Genomic DNA, 12,765 nt, shown 5'->3' with positions numbered 1-12,765 from the left:
TAGACGCAAAAATAATAAACATTCTAATATTAAAATAATAAACATTCTAATAATATTAAAATAAAATAATATTACATATCCAAGTCTTTTTATGAATCAAGTCCAACCAAATTAAATAATAAGACTTAGAATAATGTTAACTATAACTAATTTTAGTTAGACTTGGTTAACAAAAAGATTTGGATGTATAGCATTATTGTAAAAGTAAAATTTATTTTGCAACTAGCATACAAAGAAATTTTAATGCAAACAAAATGATCATCCTGTACATGAATACGATAAGTGGTGTGAAGATCAATTTTGTGACTTGGGATTCGACAGAAAAAAGAAAAATTGGAGCTTGGAGAAGTACCCTTGAATATTCCATTTACTTGGCTGGGATTGAATCTGGACAAGACTTTCATATTGTCTACGAAAAAAAAATAAATTTTAAGAATTATTAGATGGCCATAATCAATTTATTAGGCGGTAAGATAACAACTAAATTGGATGAATGAAATGTTTAAAAATAAATGTAATATTTATTGCTAAAACATAATTAAGGGCAATTTAGATCAGAAGTTTATGAAAATGAAAATAAAAATAAAAATGTTTGCTTGTATGTTATATTTAATTTGTTGCAAGAAAATTATTATCATTATTATTATTGTCGCCGATGTTTTTAATTACTGCTTATACTATTATTATGATAATTATAATTATTAAAAATGATAACTATATATTAAAAATGTTTATCGTTATTTTCAAAGGCATAAATACGTTTTTTTTAATGTTTATGAATTGAGTAATTGACCAATCAACTCTTTATCAATAGAAAAAGAAATCATAAATTTTAGAAGTTCAGAACATTTCCCAATGCTTGTTGAGAAACTAGTAGAGAACAAGATTGTTAGGGGTGAGCACGGGTCGGTTTGGTTCGGGTTCAAGGTAAAATTAGAACCGAACCAATCAAAAAGTAATTGGTTTGGTTTGGTTCGGATTTGTGTTTTTTTGTGCTTGTACCCGAACCAACCAAACCGATTAAGAGCGGATTAGTTCGGTTCGAGTAGCGGGTACCCGATGATTTTGAAATTTATAAAAAAAAAATCAAATTGGCAAATTTTTATCTTAAAAATTCAAGAAATACAATAAACATGTAACATCAACAGAAATAATGCAAACATATTAAATACCAAATACATTAAAAACTAAACTCATAAAAATCCAAACATATTAATAGTAAATAATCTTGTCTAATGAAAATATAAAAGTGCAATAAAAATATTAGAAGTTAAATACAAAAGTCTAGTGAATAATCTTTGAAAGAAGCTAAAACTAAAACACATTAAAATCTAAACATTAGTAAGACAGGATTAGAGTTATGAGTTAGAAAACACATAAAAAGTCATATATATATATATATATATATATATATATATATATATATTATTTAATTAATTATGATCGGGTATACGGGTTGGTTCGGGTTCCGCGCCCCCAAAATCGATACCCGAACCAATCATCAGCAAATGTCATTGGTTTAGTTCGGGTTGGACCCGATTACCCATCGATTTTAGAACCAATTTGATTGGTTTGGTTCGGATTCGGGTGGATAATCGGGTACCCACTACCCGTGCTCACCCCTAAAGATTGTAATTTTATCTTTTTCTTGATGGGAGAAGGGAAGGACAAGTTTTTCTTCATCATGACTATTAGACGAACAATTCTACCTACAAAATTCGACCATGCATTATTATTATAATAGTAGAAATAATTATTTTACAAATTTGTTACTTAAATAATGATTTAAATATATAAATTGCTTACATATTGGGAAACATTTCAAGTGCACCAAAAAACACTGGTGTTCCAATTATTTTAATCATTGATTTTAATTAATATATATTATATATATTTTTTATAATTCAAATCAACAGTTAAAACAACTGAAACACCCACAACTGGAACACCAAAAGTCTTTTGGTGCACTTGAAATATTTCCTATACATTGTATAAAATTGATCTCAAATAAATCATCTTACTCAGCATAATAGCATTTAGTGTTCTTTACTTCTTTATTATACGTCAAAAAGCAACGTTTGCAGCGCGGCGTGGTGCTTGCCCCCGTGGTTTCAATTTTTAATTAATATATTATTTTTCTGTTTATGTTTTCACCGGTATAATGTATTTAGTGCTAGGCCTCATTTGTTTGTTATTCCAGAATAAAACAAGTACTCTTTTAATAAAATAAATATTTCTGAGATAAAATGAGTTATTTGTTTTATACTATTAAAGATCAAATAGAAACAAAAAATATATAATTTATTATGATTTTTGAAAAGTTTAGAAGATGCAGATAGAGAAAGAGAATTTTAGGTCTTTTTAAAATAAATACAAAAAATAGATTAATTACCAAGATACGTATCGAAAAGGTGAAAACTCACTTGCAGTAATTTTTATGTGAAATTAATATTTGAGAACCATTAGATAATTTGACAAGTTTGACTAAATCATTATCCAACAGTCCTCAATTATCAATTTCACAGAACTACATGTGAGTCTTCATCTTTTATTTAACTTACATTACACTCTTGTGGTCTGTGAACCGCACTGCCCTTCTCTTTCCTTTATCTCGAGTAATCTCTTCTAGCAATTCGAGGAAACACCATCCACATTCCAACAGTAGACATCATTCTCAGGTCCGCAACGCCATCTTTGTTCCCAAGTAGCATGATGACACTCTCTTCTGAATTCATAAGAGCACAAAGTAGTTTCTACTGTACCTAAAAAAAGATATCACACTGCAAAACTAGATAAAACAGTTCAAACAGAGGCATAACCGCAGAACCAGAAAACAGCATAACGTTTTCAGTCAACTCAACACATCAAAAAAACACACTACACGAGTCTGAGTCCAATGAACAATTGAAGATGACCAAGTAACAGATCAAACCCACAGAATATCCAATACAAAAACAACTCATCATTTCAAGAGTGCAAAACATAGGAAAGCTTAATTAGCAACCAGAAAATGCAGAGCGCGACTAGGAGGATTGTGTTCAAAAACATCAAGCATACACAGTGGAATAGTGCAAACAAAAATTTATCAAATAAAAGTTTAACACAAGATCAGACAGCGGCCATAAAACCTCATTTCATGAGTTTAGTATCACCTCATTATTTGGACAACGTAAACCATCACTATAGTAAGGTACAAGAGAGTACCTCTTGAAGTGACGTCTTGTGGAATTTGATGTTTGTCCCGCACACGATGAGCCACACAACTGCACGACCTCTAGCTCATCCACACAAACACATTTATGCCAAGAGTCTCCTCTTCATTATCCAAATCTTGTTCTCCGTTGCCCTTTGATGAACAATAACCCTTTAAGAATTGGAGAGGGTGGTATCTAGGTATTTCACTATTGAAGAGGAATTGTGTTTTTCACTTAAGTGTATCCCCAAAGCCCTCTAGCCTCACTTGAGTTCCCTTGACCTTTGTCCCCACCACCAATCATGACCCAGCAAGCACAAGCAGCATAAGACGAAAATAGAATCAGAAATCACTGAGAAATGGATGAGAGGAAGAGAGACAAAAGAAATAAACATGTAACTATTGGGGGCTTAGGGTTTTAATATGATGGGAAGTACTAAATTGAGTCCTACAAATGACCAACGGCAACTCACGGTTGTTAAATTGAGGGACTTATTTAGGCATATTTGAAATTGGGGGACAAGATTGATTCACCAGTTGAATACTTGAATTCGAGACCATTTTGGCATTATCCCTATATTAGCTCTAGGACATGTAACTAACAGTTTAAACATTCATTTTGACAATGAAAATTACTGAGCACTTGAACCTATCTAGTATCTAGCATGACAACAAGAGCTCAATCAATCAATGATGGCAACTTGATCTTGTATTGCAGACGACATTGTCAAACATTCAAGGGATAAAACTCCAGCGTAGTGATGGCAGGTTTGCAGCAAAAAGATGGGAATTTGAGAATTTCTATGGATTATAATTATTAAAAAAATAAAAATAAAAAGAACAGAAAAAGTTAAGAGTTCAGAAAATAGAAATGATTTTCTAAACAAGTAAGCTAAACCACAGGTTAACTATCCATTAAATGCTAAACTACTGGATTTTATGAGTTAGGTGGTTGGTGAGTGGTGACTTCAAAGGTTGGGACTCAAGACATTGGGGTTTAGTGCTGGACCAATAGTGAAATTCAGCTGAATATAGTTAGTTATAAAGAAGTATGATCGGGACTTGGGTATTATGGGGTGCCCAAGGTCTCACATCGAGTAATATGAGATTTTGATGTTTTATTTAAGAAGAGTGGTTCCTTCCCTTAATAGCCTGTTTCTGTTAGTGCAGGTAACAGAGAACTCAAACCTCTCAACCATTTTAAGATATCATAACAAGCTATGACACCATGGGCTCAGTCTTCACAATTTTTTTCATGTGAAAGCTTATTAAGGCCATGAAAAAAGCGATGCTTTCTCCTCTTTGAATGCCTACGAGACTCTTTGGTCATGACAAAGGACACAAAATGCACCTGCATAAGCAAAATGTTTTCAATGAAGTTAATGAAAGTTTTTAGTAGGATGCAATTTTTTTATGGTAAAGTTGATGAATATGATGATTTCTATTTCTTAATTGATACAATTGAGTTATTCAAGACATTTGAAATAACATGTTCTATTAGTTGTATCATTATAATGTCAAAAGTAAGCAACTCACATACTTCACAGAAAAAAATATCAATACATAACCATTTTTAAAACTCTATTTTTTACTACATATATTAGAATAAGTATAATAAATCCATGCCACGGGAAAACTTATTAAACAATCTTTTGTAAATTGATGACCCCTGATCCTCCATGGTTTTTGTAATATCCGTTTTTGTTGTTAATAATATTTCTTCTCTTGTTAAAAAAATGCTATAAAATAAAGAAGATTACAGGAAAGAAAATGGACAAGATAAACACAATCCAATGATCCATAAAGACTTAGAATTTGCTAGACAAACCTGGGAATTATTACGTATGCCAAAATTCTGAAGCGGATCATCATCATGTAGGAGTTTGTTGTTATGATATGCCAAGCAATAATTTGCCCATACATGCTTCCTGCAATTGCATCAAGGTTTGCATTGCTTTCTGTATTAAATCATTATTAAGGTAGCTTTGTTGTGAGGATGTTAGACTAATATGCTATTGCTAAGTGCCCTGGCCCTATTCCTATATCAAAAGAATAAAAAGATGCTATTGCTAAGATGTAAAAGAGAAAAAAGGACAAGAAAGATGGAAAACTGCTAACCCACCAAGAAATATGGCGATGACCCAAACCGGATTGCTCCATGTCATTCACTTTCTTCTTGATAGCAAGTTTTAAATCTTTGACTGTTGCTGAATTCATCACTGTCACCTCTTCACCAGCAAAGAAATCACAGGTCAACTAGAGCTTTAAAAATCTGCACATCCATAGGACACTGAAGAGAGCAACTAATTATATTACCAAATGAAGTTCCATCTAGTTTTAAGACAGAGAGACGCATGGCACTGCCAAGTTCAAGGCTGAGGAGGGTATCAACATCTGCCAAGGTCGGATTCTTGGGGACATCAGACAGCAGAGGATCATCCAACAACACTCTCAGCATTGATTGCAGTTTTGCCTTCTTCAAACCACCTTCATTGTATTCATACTCTCCCACATCAATCTTCATCAGACCAAGAACAATGAACTCATTATTAGTAGATTCAAGAAGGAAATGGGCTGGTCTAGGCCAGCATAAATTTGGGTTATCCCAAACTAACATAGTTCGATCTAGTCCGGTTCAAAAGTGATGCTCCAAAAGTAGGGATAGAAAGATACAAATTAGGATATATTTTTCATTATCCATTCCACCCTTTTCCCATGTACCTGAAATTTGCCACCAACCCAGTTCCCCAACAGGTTTCCTATCTTGAACCTTACCTGAGCAGTACCCGTGAGCCTGCCGTACATGACATCCCACCCTGCTCCAATGTTCATATTGTAATTGTAGTAGTAGTTTATTTGAATTTTAATACCAGAAATACAAAATTCAATAACACTTTTTTGAAAATCTCTACCCAAATATACTTGTTTAAGAACTGAGAACTTGCAAAAGGATATCAGTTATTAATATTACAATAGCAGCTATATTAAACCTAACGAATTTCAATCTGAGCTTTTTAAGTGTATCTAATGTCATCTTGATAAACATTTTCTGATATATCCCTAAATCAAAACTAAAAAGAGTTACCAAACTGCAAGCAAGCATCAAATTATTGAAATTCATTTAGCGACCAAAGTCTTCCAATTTTAGCAAACAAATTGATTTCTTTGTTTGATTCACTCACTTGATTTGATAGTGCAGAAGAGTTGCTACTCTCTCTTGCAGTTGCATCTGGAATTTTTAGTTGGCTTTGGGAACTCCCTTCTGCATCCATTAAGACTAGGCGGAAAATAAAAAAGTAAAAATAACAAATAATCTTAGAAGATTAACAAATAAACAAAAATATAAAAAACACAGATTAATTTCAAATCAAAGTATCAAAAAAAAAAAAAGAACCTGCGGATGGAGTAGTCGGCGGCGAAGCAGGACCTGTCGGCGACGAGGCAGGTGCAGTCAGCAGCGAGAAAACAGCATGCGGCGAGGGGCAGAGGGCGGAGCAGTGTTGCAGATCAGTGGCAACGTGGACTTGAGGAGGCGAGATGGAGGCGGAGCAGAGTAGCAGACTGGCGCCACCAAGAATGGCGGCGACGAGGCTGCTGGATGCAGCGACAAGGAGGCTGGCAGCGGCGAAGACAGGGGAACTCGAGGCGGCCGAACGAACTGCTGAAGGCTGAAGGGAGGTGGCGGCAGTGAAGTGGCGAGACTTCCTGAGAGAGACGATGTGCGGAATTAAGGGCGGATGGAGTGTTTTTTTGTTTTTCCTCCCGTTCTTGGATCAACGAGGTCGCAGATTAAAAGATAAGCTTCTTTGAAACGATTTTTATTAGGCCTGAGGCCCATTTACATGAAAAAACCTTTAACAGTTTGGTGGAGTACAATATAAATACTACTTGCAATAAACATTCAAAAATTTTGTTTATAATTAAAAAAAAAGGTACTAACAAGTAATAAGAGCACTTGTAAAGAGAGAGAGATAAACTTATAAGTTATAAATAAAATTGCTCTCGTCACTATAATTCGGTGGCTACAAGTTATAATTCAAAAATTAAGTCAAAAGAACGTTGGAATTTTATAACTTATAAATTACCAACACATAACTCGGTCATTATATCTATAACTCGGCCATCACAATATAATCCATTCCGTATTACTTGATAACTACCACTTATTATTCGAAAAACAAGTCTTGATCCATTACCTATAACTCAGTCAATAAAATCTATACCACAACCCAAAGAAATTATAACTCGACCCATAACTCGAAAACATGATAACACTCAGCACAACGACATGATGACTTCACCACACGTCATCATCACCAACAACTCTATGAAATAGTCAAAACAGATAATGAGAATATCATGGTAACCACATTGTGGTTCTCACCATAACCGTGGCTTATGATTCGCTAATCGAGCATATTCAAAATACTTAGTCTCTATTCAGTCTATATAAGGTAACATTAGATCAAGGTAAAGAACATCTGAAAACCTAATATTCACTTAAGTCACTCTCTATCTTCTTTGAATTATTACTGACTTGAGCGCCGGAGTACCTTTTGCAGGTACCCACCCTGTCTAGTGTTCTTTGAAGTCCGGCATATAACTTGTCCGTGGAAAAGACAAGATGGTATCTCTCCTTCTGCAACGAGTTATACCTCGGATATATCTCTTAATAGCATGAACATTTGGCGCCACCGTGGGGCTGACCTTAACTTTACCCCACATTTTCTTTTTCCACTTGTTATTCCCCTTTTTTTAGGATCTCGATCATGGCTGATGAGCAAACTCCACCTCATCCTCCACCAAAGTTATTAGCTAAGAATGCTGCGCTCAAGGCCGAGATCCAGAGGAAAACTGAGTTGTTAACACAACAGCAAAAGAACCCAAATAGCAAGAAATATCGCTAGGATGCTTATAATGATGATGAACATGTCTCAGGAACTCGTACTTTGGTAGAAGTCACACCTTCAAAGATGCTGAAAAGACGTACAAACCCTTTTTCCTAGAAAATTATGAAGTTTCAGATGTCAAAGAACTTCACTCTACCAACCACTCTAAAGTCATACGAGGGGATCGGAGACCTGAACATACATGTCACTAAGTTTCAGTCATTGATGTTTCTTAACGGTGCTTCTGACCTAATATTATATCGTTCTTTTTCCTACAGGTTCTATCTCTACTTTTCAAGAACTGGCCAACCTTTTCACCAACAATTTTATAGCATTCAAGATCTATGTCCATGATTCCGATTACCTTAGCATAATGAAACAAGGTCAACATCGAAAGTCTCCATAACTACATGACGAGGTTCAACAAGATAGTAATGGAGATCCCCAACCTTAATCCCGATGTCCACCTCCATGCCATTAAGAGTGGTCTTTGCCTTAGCAAGTTTCATGAGACTATTGTTGTCACCAAGCCGACGACTTTAGCAGAACTCCGAGAAAAAGCAGTTGGATAATGGAAATAGATTAACTTAGATTAACTTTACCAGAAAGGCCTTTTCAAAACAACAAAGTGATCGGTAAGGGACTTATACCCTTCAAACACTACTATACAAAGAACTATCTAGTACTTGGAACGCAACTTCTCTAAAGCTATACCATAGCTAAGTTATAAGTCAGGACTCGAAGATGTGCTCTTTTTCGCACTCATAAAATTTTTTTCACACCGGATTTTTCTTGGAGGGATTTTAACAAGGCACTTCATTATGTACCTTCTATGTTAAGAGGATAATCCTCAATAAATAGTACATTATTTTTAACTTCGTCATTTTTTCTTTTTATTCATGCCTTTAGTTTAACTACTATTTTTCCTACACACTACATATATTACGACAAATCAATATTAACGTTGGCATACAAAAATAAACCAACAGTTATACATTGGTAGCAATCCAACAAATCGACAACTATAAGTCGGAATCAATCTAACAAATCGGTAACTATAAGTAAGAATCAATCCAAACAAACCGACACCTATAAGTCAGAATCACTTTAAACAAATCGATAATTATATGTCCGAGTTAGTCAAAGTAAATCGATGCCTATAAGTCGGCATCAGTCTAACAAATAATCATCTATAAACTCGTTAAAAAATATACCGATATAAGCAACACTTTTTTCAAAGAGAAGTTTGCCCAATTTTATGTTCAAGATTATCAAGTTGGTCTTGGAGGCAAATCCTCATATCTCTGAATTAAAACATAATCGTAACTCTTATATACTCTGCCGGGTTATAATTCGATTTTTATAAAAGCTCAACCTGCTTTTCTTAACAATAAACAGGTCAAGCTTGGGGGTTGTGATTTGGTCACTATAACTTGGCGGCTACAAGCTATAATTTGGATATTAGGTCAAAAGAACGTTAGAGTTTTCATTATTCATAAATTATCAATGCATAACTCGGTCGTCACAATTTGGTCCATTCTGTATTACTCGATAACTACCACCTATTACTCGGAGAACAAGTTTTGATCCATTACCTACAACTCGGCCAACGAAACCTATATCTCAGCCCAAAAAAAATATAATTCGACTCATAACTCAAAAACATGATAATACTCAGTATAACAGCATGATGACTTCACTACACATCATCATCAACAACTCAATGAAATAGTCAAAACAGATAATGAGAATATCACAGTAACCACACTATAGTTCTTACCACAACCATAGTTTATGATTCGCTAACAAAGCATATTCAAAATACTTAGTCTCTGTTCAGTCTATATAATGTAACATTAGGTTAAGGTAAAGGACATCTGAAAACATAATACTCACTTAAGTCACTTTCACTATCTTCTTTAAATTATTACTGACATGAGCGTCGTAATATTTTTTACAAGTACCCATCTCGTTTGGTATTCTTTGGAGTTCGACTATAACTCATCCGTGCAGAAGACAGGACGATATCTCCCCTTCTGCGACGAGCTATACCTCAGATAGATCTCTTAACAGCAAGAACAAAAATTAAAATAAATATTTAAATATTTATTTTTTTGAAAATTTAAAATTCTTATTTCTTCCTATACGATATTCTTTTTTGTATTTTAACAAATGCTATAGTTATTAATAATATATATATATAACCTCTAAACTTTGTTTTATCTAGGTGTCTTTTTTTGAAAATTTTAACATTTTTGCCTTATTTTATTAATCAATTTGAGACTTTGAGGTAAAATAGGTTCTAAAGCAAATGAAAAATGACAGGACAGTAAGACATGATAATATTCCGATTGAGGTTTGGAAGGGTCTTGGAGGAAAAGGCATCAATTGGTTAACCAAGCTTTTTAATGAAATTTTAAGGTAAAAGAAGATGCCTGATGAGTGGAGAAAGAGCACCTTGGTACCTATCTATAAGAATAAGGGGGATATACAAAGTTGTGAAAACTATTGAGGAATCAAGCTCATGAGCCATACCATAAAGTTATGGGAAAGGGTCATGGAACGGAGGTTGAGAAAAGAGACACAAGTAACAGAGAACCAATTTAGATTTATCCCAGGCAGATCCACCACCGAAGCGATATACCTGTTAAGAAGGATGATGAAGAGGTATCGTAGTAATAAAAGGGATCTACATATGGTGTTTATTGATTTGGAGAAAGCGTACAATAAGTGCCAAGGGAGGTCTTATGGAAAGTTTTAAAAAAGAAGAAATTAAGGATCGCATATATTCGTACAATTAAAAACATGTATGATAGGGCCACAACTAGTGTGAAGACTCAAGGTAGTGTGACAGAAAAATTTTCTATTGGTATAGGATTACACCAGGGATCATCCTTAAGTCCATACATTTTCACATTAGTCTTGGAAATACTCACAGAGCACATCCAAGAGCTTGTGCCATGGTGCATGTTTTTTGCCGATGATATCGTCCTTATGGGAGAGTCAAGGGAAGACTTAAATAAGAAGTTGGACTTATGGAGAGAAGCTCTAGAAGTGTATGGAATGTAAGTTCGGTCTAAGAAGGAAAAATCCTAATATAGAGGTGAATATTGGAAAAAAATCCTACGAAAAGTTAAAAGTTTTGAGTATCTTGGGTGCATCATACAAGATAATGGAGAGATTGAACAGGATATAAATCATAGGATTCAAGCAGGTTGGTCAAAATGGCAGAGTTCATCTGGTTTTATATGTGACAAAAAAGTGTCTTTAAAACTTAAAGGTAAATTCTATTGCATTGCTATAAGACTGGCTATGCTTTATGGTACGGAGTGTTCAACGGCCAAAGGGGAGCATGAACATAAGCTAAGTGTGGCATAGATGAAGATGTTGAGATGGATGAGTGGTCATATGCGATTGGATAAAATAAGGAACGAAGATATAAGGTAGAGAGTTGGAGTAGCACCCATTGTGGAAAAGATGGTAGAATCACGTCTCAGGTAATTTGGACATGTGAGAAGAAGACCGACTGAACACCCAGTTAGAAGGGTGGATGAGATGGAAGGTGGATAAGGGGTGAAAGGCAGAAGAAGACCTATGAAGACCATCCATGAGGTGGTCAAACGAAATCTACATGTAAACGGTCTCTCTGTAGACATGATACATAACGGAACTCAATGGCGTCATTTGATTTTTGTAGCCGACCCCACCTAATGAGACAAAACTTTGTTGTTGTTGTTATTAATCAATAAAAATTTAATTTTAATATATACTAACTAATATTTTATATAATTATTAATCAATAAAAAATATTTTATACAGTTACTCAATTATATTTGTATATTAGATGATTATTTACTGAATAGAGTAAAAAATATTTTTATCAATATAATAATATACAATTAGATATATTTATAATTTTTTATATTAACCCATCAAAATTTAATTCTTCAAATAAATGAAACAAATGAAATAGATTTATGACATTTAACTCATATTGTACAATATAGTATAAATTACAATGTGCAACAAAGTGAAAAAGATTTATCAGGATAAACATTTAGCGAATTGATGTTATTTATTAAGATATAAACATAGTTATTAAATTTGACTCGATCAAAAATTCGATTATTCGATCATCTAATCAGGTTAAGTTGCTCTTTTTAATAAAATCGGATGATTAGGTCGATTTATATGACCTAAACTGGATTATGCTTAATTTTTTTTTATCGAAAACAGTGTATTTTCAAGACAAATTCATCCCCATTTCCTAATCTGATGCTAATCACCCATGACCCAACCCTCAACGTCTCTCTTCTCTCGAATTTCTTTCTTCTCACTCTCTTCCTCAAGCTCAAGCTCTTTCACCACTCTCCCAGTTAGTGTCTGTGTTACATTCAAGCTCACTCGTTTCTAGTATCTCATTTTTCTCTTGATCTCGCACTAATAGTCTTGGACTCAAGTTTGTCCTTGCACTCTGTGTTGTCACTGTCTCAAGTTTAGTCGCCGCCTTCTCTATACTTGCTTCGCCAACGACAAAAATAGACGGAACCAGCATCTGGTCTCTCGGGTGGTGGTTGTTATTATCTTTTTACTTCTGACGTCAGTTCAATTGGTTAGCTTCCATCGCCGTCAGTTGGTCTCTAGATAGGTGAGCTTCCTTTGGCCCTATTATTTCTTTTTCAA

The 12,765-nt window shown here is 34.3% G+C and overlaps 1 protein-coding gene across 14 annotated transcripts; it reads right to left on the bottom strand.

Moving 5' to 3' along the window:
- LOC112737699 (U11/U12 small nuclear ribonucleoprotein 25 kDa protein) lies at positions 1-7,111 on the bottom strand. Of its 14 annotated transcripts, none has more exons than XM_072211462.1 (9): positions 6,588-6,984; positions 6,376-6,470; positions 5,915-6,009; positions 5,510-5,711; positions 5,316-5,421; positions 5,022-5,121; positions 3,205-4,544; positions 2,562-2,780; positions 1-409 (listed from the first exon to the last, which is right to left on the bottom strand). In XM_072211462.1, the coding sequence occupies exons 3-7, from the start codon at positions 5,996-5,998 to the stop codon at positions 4,428-4,430; spliced, it is 609 nt and encodes a 202-aa protein (XP_072067563.1). In that variant the 5' UTR covers positions 5,999-6,009; positions 6,376-6,470; positions 6,588-6,984; the 3' UTR covers positions 1-409; positions 2,562-2,780; positions 3,205-4,427. The 14 variants fall into 14 exon arrangements, with proteins under 14 accessions (XP_072067563.1, XP_072067562.1, XP_072067569.1 ...); XM_072211461.1 differs by having other exon boundaries at positions 2,562-2,762; XM_072211468.1 differs by having other exon boundaries at positions 2,562-2,762; positions 3,205-3,475; positions 6,588-6,617.
- Positions 7,112-12,765: the final 5,654 nt, after the last annotated feature.

Source organism: Arachis hypogaea, chromosome 13 (genome assembly GCF_003086295.3).
Source record: "Arachis hypogaea cultivar Tifrunner chromosome 13, arahy.Tifrunner.gnm2.J5K5, whole genome shotgun sequence".
NCBI lineage: Eukaryota > Viridiplantae > Streptophyta > Magnoliopsida > Fabales > Fabaceae > Arachis > Arachis hypogaea.
Note: the sequence above shows the minus strand (reverse complement) of the source record. Positions and strands in the feature narration are given on the sequence as shown.

What these genes read in the sequence shown, in the direction of transcription:
- LOC112737699 (XM_072211459.1), bottom strand. Translation starts at nt 6,465, where the DNA reads ATGGATGCAGAAGGGAGTTCCCAAAGCCAACTAAAAATTCCAGATGCA. An exon ending in CTTCTGCACTATCAAATCAA is followed by an intron (nt 5,712 to 6,375) that starts GTGAGTGAATCA and finishes GGTCTGATGAAG; the next exon opens with ATTGATGTGGGAGAGTATGA. An exon ending in GCATACGTAATAATTCCCAG is followed by an intron (nt 4,545 to 5,021) that starts GTTTGTCTAGCA and finishes TTGCTTATGCAG; the next exon opens with GTGCATTTTGTGTCCTTTGT.